Below are 13,569 nucleotides of genomic sequence, written 5' to 3'. Positions count from 1 at the left end.
TTAGCCGGTATACCGAATGCTTTCGTGGCGCGGTGGTGGGGGTAACCGTGGGGAGCTTCCGTTTATCTGCGAGGTCAGAGAAGGCTGGCTGCGTTCAGTGGTGCTGTTGAAAAACACGATGAAAATGGCGTGGCAACCGCAAGAGGAAGGACTTAGACAAATCTTGACGCTCCTGAAGGAGTCCCAGAGCCCGGATACGGCTACTCAGCGCGACGTGCAAGAAGTATCCTTTCTTGTTGAGACATTAATTACTTTGTGCGGGCGTAAAATACGGTCGGGAAGATTCGTTTCCCCGGTGAGTAAGACCCACGACGCGGTAACACAAGTGAAGCGGGTAGGACAGGCCCGATACCCGAGGGGCGCGCTTTTCCCAGTGAAAGCTCCCTGTTACGGGGACCGTTTTCAGATATTCCAAAGGCATTGAACGGGTTAATATCGACGGATTCCAAGGCTACACCTGGGTATACTGTTAGGTCTCGAATGGGAAAACGTTCGGCGCGCTTTTGCGCAGCCTGTCACGGGCCCCCTTTTTTGTCGTCTACGGTTCGATTGAAAAGCTGTTTAGACACCGTGCGTTACCTCGAACACGATTCTATGCGAACGCACGGGCGCATTGGACGGGGAACGATCGTCGATTTTCGTTTATACTGTCCCCCGCGGGTGATGGGGCTGGTGGGAATAGAAGTTTGTAGGTTTTTCACGAATAACACGTGAGCCATGCCCAAGCGCCAAGGAATATGTTAACGACACACCACGATCGCTATCGCGGGTCGCGAGTCTGAAATGCCTTTAACTCGGTTGTCGACCAGTTTGTTTTTCTTCGCTCTGTGATCGATAAATTTCGCGTATAGCAAGCGAGCGTAATGTTAATTAAACTGGTTTCGAACAAACGGCCCGTAGGATGCGTTTGTCATACGGATTACAGCTGGTACGAAATGTACAGTTAGGGGAACTTGAATTTTTTGTATTCCGTTTTTTTTCCCTCTCTCACGTTGTATTTGTATATACGTGATTGTATAGGAATTCTCACATTTCAGAAAATTTATGACTGTTACATGTACATCACTGCGTATAAATTAAACACACCTTTGTGTGAATATTGCCATATCCCTTTTTTTGTGTGTATTTATACGGTAAATATAGTTGTACGATAACACCTTTTTGTGCATTTATTATGTAACAGGAAAAGTAAGCGGCGATTATATAAATGTTGAATTTCTTAGTTTTACGACACTTGTAACTGATCGTCGGGCTTAATGATTATTGCTGTTTCCACATTTTCCTTAACAATCTTCCGCAGAAACTGGAAGAATTAAACAAATTTCCAGACTTCAACAATTATCTTATCTTTGTTTTAACAAAACTCACATCAGAGGGTATGTGATTCACGTATTAGTCGAATATTATTATGCTTTATACATGAAGTTCATTAATCGTCATCCGAAGCGATAAGTTCTGACTTAAGTGTGCATTTTACTTTCAGATGAACCCACGAGGTCTCTTAGCGGGCTGATATTGAAAAACAATGTTAAAGCACACTTCCATAAGTTTTTACCAGAAGTTACAAATTTTATTAAACAAGAATGTTTATCAGCTGTGGGGGATCCGTCGCCTTTGATCCGTGCGACCGTTGGTATTTTAATAACTACCGTTGCATCCAAAGGTATGCTGGTTCGTCGGAAGGTATGAAAGTGAAATTTTATTAAACACATTCTAACGAATCTGATTTTAATAGGTGAATTAACCAGATGGCCAGAACTATTGCCTGCGCTCTGCCAAATGTTGGATTCGCAAGACTTCAATGTTTGCGAAGGAGCGTTCGGCGCTCTTCAGAAAATCTGCGAAGATTCTGCAGAAATATTGGACTCGGATGCACTCAACCGGCCGTTGAACGTTTTAATTCCAAAGTTCCTGCAATTTTTCAGACACACAAGCCCTAAGATTAGATCACACGCTATCGCCTGCGTTAATCAGTTTATTGTTAACCGCACGCAGGCCCTCATGGTTCACATAGATAGCTTCCTGGAGAATCTCTTCCATTTGGCTAATGACGATGATCCCGAAGTCAGAAAGAATGTTTGCAGGTATAGCGTATATCTTTCATACGCTATTTCTATTTTAAAGAATCTTGCATGACATAACGTGTACCGTGTTTTTCGTTATAGAGCTTTGGTTATGCTGCTTGAAGTTCGGATGGATAGATTAATACCGCATATGCACAACATAATAGAATATATGTTGATGAGGACTCAGGATTCTGCCGAAGGAGTTGCTTTGGAAGCTTGTGAATTTTGGCTCTCATTAGCGGAGCAACCAATTTGTAAGGAGGCACTTGCACCACATTTAACCCGTCTAGTACCTGTATTGGTAAGTACAAGCAAACCTAAAACTAAAGATATACGATAATAGAAATAAATTGATTTTGCATTTTTAACAGGTGAAAGGTATGAAATACTCCGAAATTGATATAATACTTCTGAAAGGAGACGTAGAAGAGGATGAAATGATACCAGATAGGGAAGAAGATATTCGACCAAGATTTCACAAATCAAAGACGCATCATACGCACTATACTAACATGAACAAGCATACAGACGAGAATGGTGGTTGCGATGACGAAGACGTAGATACCGAAGATGGATGTGACGATGATTCCACTCTTAGTGATTGGAACTTGAGGAAATGTTCAGCTGCTGCGCTGGACATGCTAGCGAACGTCTTTAGAGAAGAATTGCTGCCAGTTCTAGTACCGATTTTAAAAGAAACACTTTTCCATCAAGATTGGGAAATCAAGGAGTCTGGGATTTTAGCACTGGGAGCTATAGCAGAAGGTTCGTGTCTGAATAGTGTCTCCAGCTTAGAATCATCTTATATATTCAGAGATCATAACGCACAGTGTAATTGATTATTGCAGGTTGTATGGGTGGAATGATTCCACATTTATCTGAATTAATTCCATATTTAATTAATTGCCTGAGTGACAAAAAGGCTCTAGTGCGCGCCATTACGTGCTGGACGCTAAGTCGTTACGCACACTGGGTTTGTGCGCAACCACATGACACACATTTGAAACCATTAATGACTGAATTACTCAAACGAGTTCTTGATGGCAATAAACGCGTTCAAGAAGCTGCATGCTCCGCTTTCGCGACGCTTGAAGAGGAAGCATGCACAGAATTGGTCCCTTACCTTGGATTTATCCTCGAAACGCTTGTTTTTGCCTTCGGTGAGTATAGTAACGAAAAGATATTGTCCTCTTTAAAAGAATTTATTGCATTATCAATCGTCCTCTGTACAGGTAAATATCAACACAAGAATCTTTTAATATTGTACGACGCAATTGGTACACTTGCCGATTCAGTGGGGCATCATCTTAACAAACCAGATTATATTAACCTTCTTATGCCGCCGCTGATTAATAAATGGAACGTACTGAAGGACGAAGACAAAGACCTTTTCCCATTGCTAGAATGTCTTTCGTCGGTCGCGACTGCACTGCGATCAGGTTTTCTTCCTTACTGCGAACCCGTGTACAGGTGAGTATACAGTCCTCTGCGCGAGACTCGTAAATCTGTTATTATTCAAACGCTTACGTGTACTTTCCGTTGCAATAGGCGGTGCGTGTCCCTCGTGGAGCAGACACTAAACCAACATATAGCAAACACCCAGAGCCCAGAACAGTTCGAGGCTCCCGACAAAGATTTTATGATCGTTGCATTGGACCTTCTTAGCGGTTTAGCGGAAGGGTTGGAAGGTCACATGGAACGCTTAGTAATGAACAGCAATGTAATGCAACTGTTGTATCAGTGCATGCAGGATGTTATGCCCGAAGTTAGACAGAGTAGCTTTGCCTTGCTAGGAGATCTTACAAAGGCCTGCTTCCAGCATGTTCTCCCGTGTATACGTGAGTATTATAAGCCCGTTCGCGGAACTACGAAGCCGTAGTTCCTTCGTACAGATCAAGCTAACTTTACGTTTATGTTTCACTGCAGCGGAATTTATGCCCATACTTGGACAGAATTTAAATCCTGAGTTTATATCGGTGTGCAACAATGCGACATGGGCTATTGGCGAGATAGCCATAAAACTTGGTAAATTTTTTTTTTAAGAACACGCATGGAAATATTGCGGGAGGTTGAGCTTCTCTTGATAATCTGTTGTTCCTGCTCCGTAGGGTCCGATACGAGCGCGTATATTCCACTAATTTTGAACCAGCTTATCGACATAATCAATAGACCAAACACGCCGAAAACACTGTTAGAAAACACGGGTGAGTAGCTGTATAATATTTCTAAACGTATAGTTTCTTTCACACAGCATAGTATATGGAGCATACTTTTATAAATGGTAGGGGGTAATGCCTATATAGTAATGTTTCATTTATTTTTGAGTAATGCGTCAATACCGACTACGTTATTACTGTTCACCCCATACATCGTAGAAGTAATACCTTTTCTTAGAAGTATGCTCTGCACACGAGGGGAAACTTTTCATTTCGAGGCATCGTTCGCATAGATTGCAAATATGTACAGACGTCCGCCACGTACCTGGGTAAACGATTAATCCAGTGAATGAGAAGTCTCCCACGTATACGGAAAGAAAATTAAAGCCCTCACGTTAGATTCAGCATTCAATGGCATATAAGCATAGGTGCATTCTCTGTAAATGATTTTATCGAAGGTGATAACTGCACAGAGTGACGACTACGGGTGGCTCTACATGGCCGCGCTTGCACGTTTATCAGCGGGTTTAAATTATTTAGTATTTGTACATTGGACCTAACTTAGTGGTGTGCGATTGCCTGCAGGCTTTATATGGCTGTACTGCCATGAGAACATACTGCGATTCAGTATATATATATATACTATAATTGCTTGCATCCAAGCCCCAGATATATGAATATATATACGTATTGTTTAAACGGTGTTATATTTAAATTGGCCTTAAATTCACGAAAAGGTGTCTTTTAGTTTTTGTGTTACTTGGTTGTTCTTGGTTGTATTGACATTAATGGGTAGAATGATCATACTCATTGGTCGGTTTTTACGAATCATGGGCTCGCACGCTGCTATCTAATTTTTATTATTGTTTCAGCAGCTACAATAGCACGGTATTGCCTATGTTTCATTGTCAGTATTTCATATGTTTCACCTCTGTTCCCACTGTCTCTCTATTGATTGTTAATATTGAATTATTAATTATTATTGATTAAACGATTATATTACAAGTTAATTGAAGTCCTAAACGACAACATATGATTCGCCTGAGTTGATCGTTGGTTCGCTATCAGTTTGTCTTATTGTTTGTGTTTCCGGTCACTTCACTACACTTCACTTGTCTACTTACCGAAATGAAATGAAACCGTAGCCATAACGATCGGTCGCCTAGGTTATGTGTGTCCCCACGACGTCGCCCCAATGTTACAGCAGTTTGTCCGACAGTGGTGTGTAAATTTCTTTATTATTATATTCTATTAATTACATTACCTTCTATTTTTATTAGCACTTTATTATTATATATTATTCCCGACTATTCGGTACATTGCATCAGGGGCTGCTACGAACTTTGCGCAACAATACTGTAGCAATCTATTACAAAATGTAGAGTCCATAATGGCTTTTGTTTTTACTAAACGAAAGGAGAATTTCTTGATGATAAACATGGGCACGGTTAAGCCTCCGCCTAGTCTTACGCTCGCCCGTCGGTATTTCTGATACTAAATGATTTCGCATCCAATCGCTTAAGTGCTACACTGGTATCGTCTTTCTATCGCATAAGCACATTATGGGCTCTTTATTATGCAGTTTGAGAGACCCTAGGGTAGGTTTACATTTGTCACTTTTAGGTCTGTGTAATACTTTAGCCTATGTATTATTGCCTTGCATTGAAATCTAGAAACATACCTCTCTTTTCTTACATACTTTCACTGTGTATAGGTAGTTTCAGTCAAAAAGTGTCCTTTGCATGTTAATAACTCAGTATCGATACTTATCCAATATATCTTCTTAGCTAGGCTCTTGCTCTAATTATAACTATCGCTGATATCTCTTTAGTTTGCAAACACCAGAGAAACTTAAAGTTACAGAGATGTCAAATGTAAACCAAACCTTAACGAGATCGTACTATTGTATGATGCCAGTCGTATTATTTCAGTAAAAATGTGAAATTTCCTTTGGGTGAGGCCTTTGAAAAATCATTCTGTAATCTGTGTTATTTAAAAAGAGGTATAAAGTTTTTAAAATGTACGGTACATGCTCTTATCATAGATTAGATCGAAGTCTTTTACTACTTGCTTAGATTGATAGTTTACATTTTTTAGTTCCTGGCCGATTCTTAGACTTATTACATTGAAGTAAAGAGAAGCTTTGAAAGATACGAACAATACAGAAAATTCCAACATAGGACTGGCCTCAGAAAAGCCGACAATTTTGCCTCGTTAAATGTTAGCTATAAGAATCTATTTACGTATAACTTGTGGGAATGAATATTATACCAAGTGATTAGCTGTCACTTTTTGCCTTATGCACATTCTTACGAATGTGAGCAGTTTAATTAGAAAGAAGGTACATTTATCGTTTCAATGCTCTGTCATATATTTCGCTTTAAAAGATGTGTAACGGAACTATCGTACAACGCAATGGAAAAGGATCGCAGGTGTTATACTCTTCTATTCGATTGCTATAAATATACCTTCTTTCTGAAGTGACGAACAATTACTCAGTTAGTAATGTTCGTACCCACTTTACCAGGTGTACTTCTTTGCGGAGCATAAGAGACAATGAAGAAAAGGACTCTGCGTTCAGAGGTATGTGTCAGATGATTACGGTAAACCCAGGGGGAGTTGTCCAGGATTTCATCTTCTTCTGCGACGCTGTTGCATCCTGGGTCACTCCCAGAGAAGATCTCAAGGATATGTTCCAGAAGGTACGCGGATAGAAAGAGTACCCGTTTCGTGCAATTTATTTCTATCGATCGGTTTGCTCTACGATAGTACAAACGTATAAACGTGTACGTTCTTTCCTGCAGATACTACATGGATTCAAAAATCAAGTTGGTGCAGAGAACTGGAAACGATTTTCAGATCAATTTCCGCCGCAGCTCAGCGAACGACTCCATATGTATGGCGTCTGAGCAGCCCTCCCTAAGTGCGGTGAGTTGATTTGCAAAATGCCCTTTGAAAAACAGTTCATCTTAAGTTTCATTGTTTCGCTCGACGATACCCGAAGAATTCTAGAGCTTAACGATCATGTTATGCAATGTCGAGACTACGAAGAGTAACAGTTAACAATCAGAGTCACAGACAGTTCTGTACGGAACACTCGGGAGCATTTACAGTCACGATTAATTAAGGCGTATCTACACGTTACACGATTAACTTTAAGGGAAGTTAACGTAAGGTGATGTGTCTATTTCAGAAGGCCGCTTAATGGGGCAGGCCGAAAGGGGTTGGGCGGGAAACAGAACTATGGGTGGACAGGGTGGGTGGGTGAAACCACGGCCTCTTCTCATCAACATCGTTGTCGTTACCGTGTTATGGTCATCGTCAGGCTCTCGGGGGAATTAAATATGCGTCATTAGCTGCAGCGAGCAAGCTATAAATGCGATAATATCGAAGTGAGAATGGAACGAAGATAATGCATATGAGAACGACATAATAACGTCATGGGCCGAAGCGTAACGCGTGGGTGGGCGGGTAGGGGGGAGGGAGGGTGGGATGGGTGGGCGGGAGGGAGGGAGGGAGGGAGGAACTATGTTGGGGTCACCGACCACTTTAAAGTGAAGGTATCGTACTACAACGCTAAACCGCATTAAAATGAAAAATGATACCTTAACGTAGTATACCTACACGCTGTACACTCCGTTTCCATTAGCGCTGTGTAACACTGTTAAGTGTTTTATTCTCGCGTATCGAAACGTGAAATGGAAAGTGCTGCTGGGCGACCAACTAGCCCCAGCTCTTTCAATCGAATAACCGACTTCTTGATTAGTTGGAGAAGGATAAAAAAAAAAGAAAATGCGAAAGCGAAAGAAATAACAAAAAAAAAAAGGAGGATAACGAAGGGAAGAAAACAAAACGAGCATAGATCTCACGTTATAGAGCTTGCTGAACTACTGTGATCGAAAATTTATGTACATTAGGTATTGATTTTTCGAGGGGAGAGAGAGAGGTGTGCACTCTACTGTTCAATGAGTTGCATAGAGCTTTAGAGAGACAAAGATATAGAATACTTATTTGATAAAGCTACAGATAGAGAGTGAGAGAGAGTATGTTATTAGAAATTTCATAGTGTACAGAAGGTTTTTGAGAATATGTATTTTTATACGTTGAAACTCAATATTAAACGCAGAAAGTGCCATTCCGTTCGTTTTGAACCAAAATTTTTCTGCTTACTTTATTCTCTTCTCCTTGCTGATTGTGATATTAGGTTATATGACACTTTGTCGTCATGTATGAGAGAAACATATTTCAAATACGATTAATATATACATACATATAGAGGGTATATGTATATGTATATTACCGCTATTATTATTATATATATCGAACATACAATGTGTTTTAACCTACAGACCATTTTGTGATTATTTTTTGTTAAAGGTATTAAATTAGGATCATGCTTAGCATTAGTGTAAATAGATAAATACAATTTTAGAGTGGACGTTTTTTGTTATCACTATAGGTAATTTCAAATTTGCTTGTATCACCTCTTCGGGTTAAATGCTCATTTAATGAACAAAAGGGACATAGATTATGATTTGCAGGGACGATTCACAGAGTTTTGAATCTATGACGTGAAATCTATTGCGATGGAAATTTTATGTGCACCGTATACTGCTTTGATCTCCATTTCGTTTCGAAACTCTTTGTGTTTAGAACGTGTGTTGAAAATTCAAGCACAGACTGTTGCCATTCCAAGTCTATTTAAAGAAAGAAAAGTAAACCGTAAATAATAATGAAACAAAAGAAGGGCGAGAGCACTTTTATCGTATAAGGTGCGCTTGCCGTCGTGTTCTCGAGGACAAATGGAAGCGAGGAGAGTATGTCTCATTGAATTGTGAGATACATTGCGTATCAATGATAACCGAAACAATGTATTACCAAGATCACGAAAACTGTAAAAGCCCGAGAAAGCGATTTCTAGAACTTTTATGACGCATAAAGCTGTATTTTTATTTTCTTTTTTTTTCTCTCTTATTTGTCAAAGCATTAAAAACATACGAACAAGGAACAGGAGAGGAATACGTGAAAAGCTCGACGTATGGATATAGTGGAAATAATGGAAATAAGTTGGCCGTCGTTAAGTCACTGTTGTCAATCAAACATTGAAGTTTATTAATAAACGAAAGAACTGGCAGGATGAACTAGCGCATGCGAGATAGACGCTGGAAAGATAGTATAATTGGGAGAAAGAAACGCGTATGATTCTGTTACGATCGTGCTGGGAACGTGCACAGGAGGATTCTTTTTCGGCCGAACTTGTTAAACTTTGCGCCGGCACAATCTCGATCGATCCCCGATCGAATATCACCGCAGTCCTACCAGCAACTGTGACAAGTACAATCCGACGATGAGAATATTTTTTTATCATTACCATAGACTAAAACGTGAAAAAGGAAAAAAGAATGGAAGGAACGAAATATTATTTTGCTGTTCTACTATTTTGAGCAAGAAAAGAAAAACCGACAACCACACAAACGTCTCTTTTCGTCGTTGAAGAGAAAAGAACTGTTGCGCAGAGAACAGAACGATTTCGTGACCGCTCCTTCGACTCGATCCATGCTCGTCAGTTGGCAACGATCCAATTGCCATACTATTTATCCCAATCTTTGGTCCTTTCCTTGCCCTGTCCGCGCCATTTTTGTGATATTACATATTTTTTATATTACTTAAGGGGCTTGGATGAAAATAGAACTGAGCCACTTGTTATCTCTCGACCCGAGCCCGGAAAATTCTATCGGTTTACGTTACGCAATACTTCAATAATGTTTCATTTCATGGCACACCTGCTTTATTGCAATATTTCACGTATGTACATATAACACAACGGGTGAGCTCCATCTTGTCGCTTTTCGCTGAATTGAATAGTGTTCAATAGTATTCGATTTACGCGCGATATACACCGGCTGCCTCGAAACTCGTGGTTCAGCCGTGGACGAAGTGAATCGTTGTCAAAACATGGGTGAGAAATGTAAAATAAAGTTTTCTCGCGCGACCCTTCGTTTTTTTTTCTTTTTTCTTTTCTTTTTTTGGAAAATCACTGTCGAAGGTGGTTGTGCTTGCATGCGACTTTGGAATGGATTTTCTCCAAAAGGGGAAGGGTCGTGTATAAGATTCATTCTACATTTTCAATTCATTTGTATCCTGAGGAATTAACTCTTCTGTGATCGTACTAAGAATTACGAGGTATCCTGCGTATATTTATATCTTAAATAGTTCCTAAGCTACAGCAAGCATCCTTTTCAGTGGTACACACTCGTGTTTATAGACCCCCCGGTATACAACTTTGAATTTTATACTAACAAGAACGATATTTAGCGAGTAAAACATTTCGTACGTGTCCCCCTATCGTTGTAAATATAAGTTTCAATCAAACGGCGTACATAGGTTTGTTAGAGCGGCTCCCGTCGAGATTTCACGTGGCTCGCGATTATTTATTAATGCTCGGAGCTCTCAGTCAAGATAAGGACGAGGATAAATTTATAAATGAACATAAAGTAAACGTAAAGGGACAAATAAACAAAATCATCTATTTATACATATAATAATTATATTGAATAATTATAAACGAAGGTGGGGCGACGTTGATTGATATTTGACAAATTTCCAAGTTTTTTCTATTTGCAGACGAGAGAAAGGGAGTACCAGAGAGAGAGAAAGAGAGAGCGAGAGAGAGAGAGAGTATATGTGTGTGCATGTGGGAGTATACACGGGATGATTGCAAACAAACAAAAATGAAAAACAAATAAGTGAAAGAGTAATTAAAATGACAGACGCAAGTAAAATATATTGTTGTATCTTTATTGTTGTTGTTGCATGAGACTAGCATAATAGACTGAGCCATACACATGGTTAAATAACTATATTAACATAATATTTCTTAATTAATACTATATTATTGTAATTATTATATACGGTGTGTATTAGATTTAATCGTAATGTTTCGCGCGGGCAGTGCTCGGAGGGGGTTCCTATCCTTTGGGGACTTAAACGCGCGGTAAAGAAACATACTCTTATCCAGACACTCGCATACCTTTCTCTCGAACCCTGCCACACAGTTATTTTAATCGTTTCTCAAAAATTTCTATAGGCGAACAAAAATCATAGGCCAAGATTAGTCTCCTCAAGAGCAAGCAAGAAAGAACGTGGACTTTGTGAAATAGAAGTATCCATACATGTTAGCTATGCGTTTATCTACATATGTGTATATGCGATATACATTCTTTTTTACTCGAATCGTTGAAGCATGACGTATTGTACGTAAACTTGTCCACAAACACGGCTTCTGGGCTAAGCCTAGATCGCTGGATATTTTTTCGTAGGACCTAAGGATAGACAAGAATGTTATCTGTAGCCGGTGGAATGGATCTAGTGAACTCAAAATTCGCAGAAGTTACAATAGGACGTCGAAATTTTTAAGCTACCCTAAGCGTTGAAATTTAGAGAACCTCGACGGTTCTACTTTAGAATACAAGTAACCAGTACGCTTCTGTATACCGCGAACAGTTCACCGCACCTGTTCCATCGATTCTGGCTAGATCAATGTAGAATTAAATCTCAATCAAGATGAGTAGCACTTGCTCTTTCGCTCAAAGGATTGGAACCTTATGGGGCTGTTCCTAGTACCTGATTATCCTATCCTTGCGGCACGGACGAAGGCTCTTCTTTTCTTTTGAATCGACAAACGATGACACCGTCATCACAACCATCATTATCTCGAATCGTGTTGTCCGTCTGTTCTCTCGCGTCTCGCTAGCGCCAGCGAATCCCTCTGTCCAGTGTTCTTCACACTCGGTATAGAGAAACGCAAGAAAAACGGTGTTCTTTTTATTGTTGCATACCTTGACCGCCTAGTACTTAAGCATACGTGCACACACCCGCACGTAAACACGCCTCTAGGCCTGCAACTCGAGGTCAGAAGCCGCGAGACGAGTAAGTTTCCTGCACGTAACAGCAGAGAAAGAAAAGACTGCTCTACACGCCCTATTATCCCCCTCCCTTCTTTCCTTGCACGCTCGTCAAGGGTGCAACTCGAACGGTGCTGACTAATCCCGAACACCGTGCGCATCGCGATTTCTGCGGGGAACAGGGTGCGAGGTAGCCGCGAACGACACCAAGGAACCGAAGGAAGAGGCAAGGGGGAACCGTCGTGCTCGGGGGAAGAAGACCAACAACACCATGGAAGAGCGAAGAGAAGCTGAGGGAAGATGGAGACCGCTGTTCAGTATTCTATTATCGATATAAGCTTCAGGCAATCGTCTCATTGTGATCGTTGAAGTTTATTTTAACGCTGTCGGTTGATATTTTATGATTACTACTATTATTGTTGTTGCGATTGATGGAAGAAGCGCGATCCTCGGGGCGCACGAGCAGAGTCGGCTTTTTATTGTAACGGAAACGATCGAGGAGGATAAAAGTGAAGGGGAAGAAGCGTCACGTAAGCACGCAAAGACCGATTGGAAAGAGTTTCTCGGGTGATCGAGCGACGAAAGCTCCTCTTCATATCTTTCACCGGCACCGCGTTCTTTTCAGCTCATCGATCCTTCCTTTCTCCAGAATCGAGAGATCTATTTTACTCGTGTGTACACCGCGAGCCGGGCTCCCGGTCCCGCAGCTTCACACGCACTGTACATACGCACGCGCACAATCAAAACGATCTCGTTCGCTTTTCCCTCTTTTTATTTCTGGCTCTCTGTGTGCTACGTGATCGCCGTGATTCGAAATAAATTTTATCGAGTAATTAGCATAGAATAAGATGACCCGTGCGAGTGTCCTTCTTTCCAGCTTCCCCAACGGGTCTACATTTGCCACTTCGTCGCGCGCGGATGTAGATTCGATCGGTACTCACTCGCGTTTTCAAACGACTTTCAGCGATTTTCTGTAAGGCGTGTCGCTCCCTGAAACACTCCGTGTCAAAACGTTCAAATTGCATTCCCTCGTTGCGTTTTAACTTATTTTATTTAATATTCAGAAGCGAGTACACTCCAGCACCAGTAAGTATTTCAGTCAACGCGTTTCCTATCCTCATTACCTCGTTAACTGCATCGTTTTTCCATTTCTTTTTTATTACCCAAGCCCTGCGCCTCAATCCGATCTGATTTTTAGAGATTTTATCGGCGTTTTAGTTTCGTGGACGTAGACATGTATCTGCATCGATCTCGTAAGTATATTGAAAAGGAAACGAATGGAAAGCTGTCGTTCATTTTCTCACAAATAAATCTGTGTACAACCCCGTAGAAGAATGTAACGCATTACCTTCTTTTGTTATTATCATTTCAGTGGAACGCGATCGCGCGACTGGCCAGAACGCCTCTACGAAACAAGGTAAAACGTCGACTGTGCAAGATAAA

The 13,569-nt window shown here is 40.7% G+C and overlaps 1 protein-coding gene across 3 annotated transcripts; it reads left to right on the top strand.

The window, feature by feature from the left end:
* Positions 1-57: 57 nt before the first annotated feature.
* Tnpo (transportin 1) lies at positions 58-13,404 on the top strand. 3 transcript variants are annotated; one of them, XM_076810890.1, is made up of 15 exons: positions 58-223; positions 1,301-1,376; positions 1,484-1,663; positions 1,736-2,084; positions 2,166-2,367; positions 2,438-2,831; positions 2,915-3,226; positions 3,299-3,536; positions 3,615-3,904; positions 3,993-4,091; positions 4,175-4,270; positions 5,368-5,443; positions 6,750-6,924; positions 7,027-7,150; positions 9,207-13,404. In XM_076810890.1, the coding sequence occupies exons 1-14, from the start codon at positions 119-121 to the stop codon at positions 7,129-7,131; spliced, it is 2,697 nt and encodes an 898-aa protein (XP_076667005.1). In that variant the 5' UTR covers positions 58-118; the 3' UTR covers positions 7,132-7,150; positions 9,207-13,404. The 3 variants fall into 3 exon arrangements, with proteins under 3 accessions (XP_076667005.1, XP_076667004.1, XP_076667006.1); XM_076810889.1 differs by lacking the exon at positions 9,207-13,404 and adding an exon at positions 7,416-7,701; XM_076810891.1 differs by lacking the exons at positions 5,368-5,443; positions 7,027-7,150; positions 9,207-13,404 and having other exon boundaries at positions 6,750-6,867.
* Positions 13,405-13,569: the final 165 nt, after the last annotated feature.

This window comes from Andrena cerasifolii, chromosome 4, assembly GCF_050908995.1.
Source record: "Andrena cerasifolii isolate SP2316 chromosome 4, iyAndCera1_principal, whole genome shotgun sequence".
NCBI lineage: Eukaryota > Metazoa > Arthropoda > Insecta > Hymenoptera > Andrenidae > Andrena > Andrena cerasifolii.
Note: the sequence above shows the minus strand (reverse complement) of the source record. Positions and strands in the feature narration are given on the sequence as shown.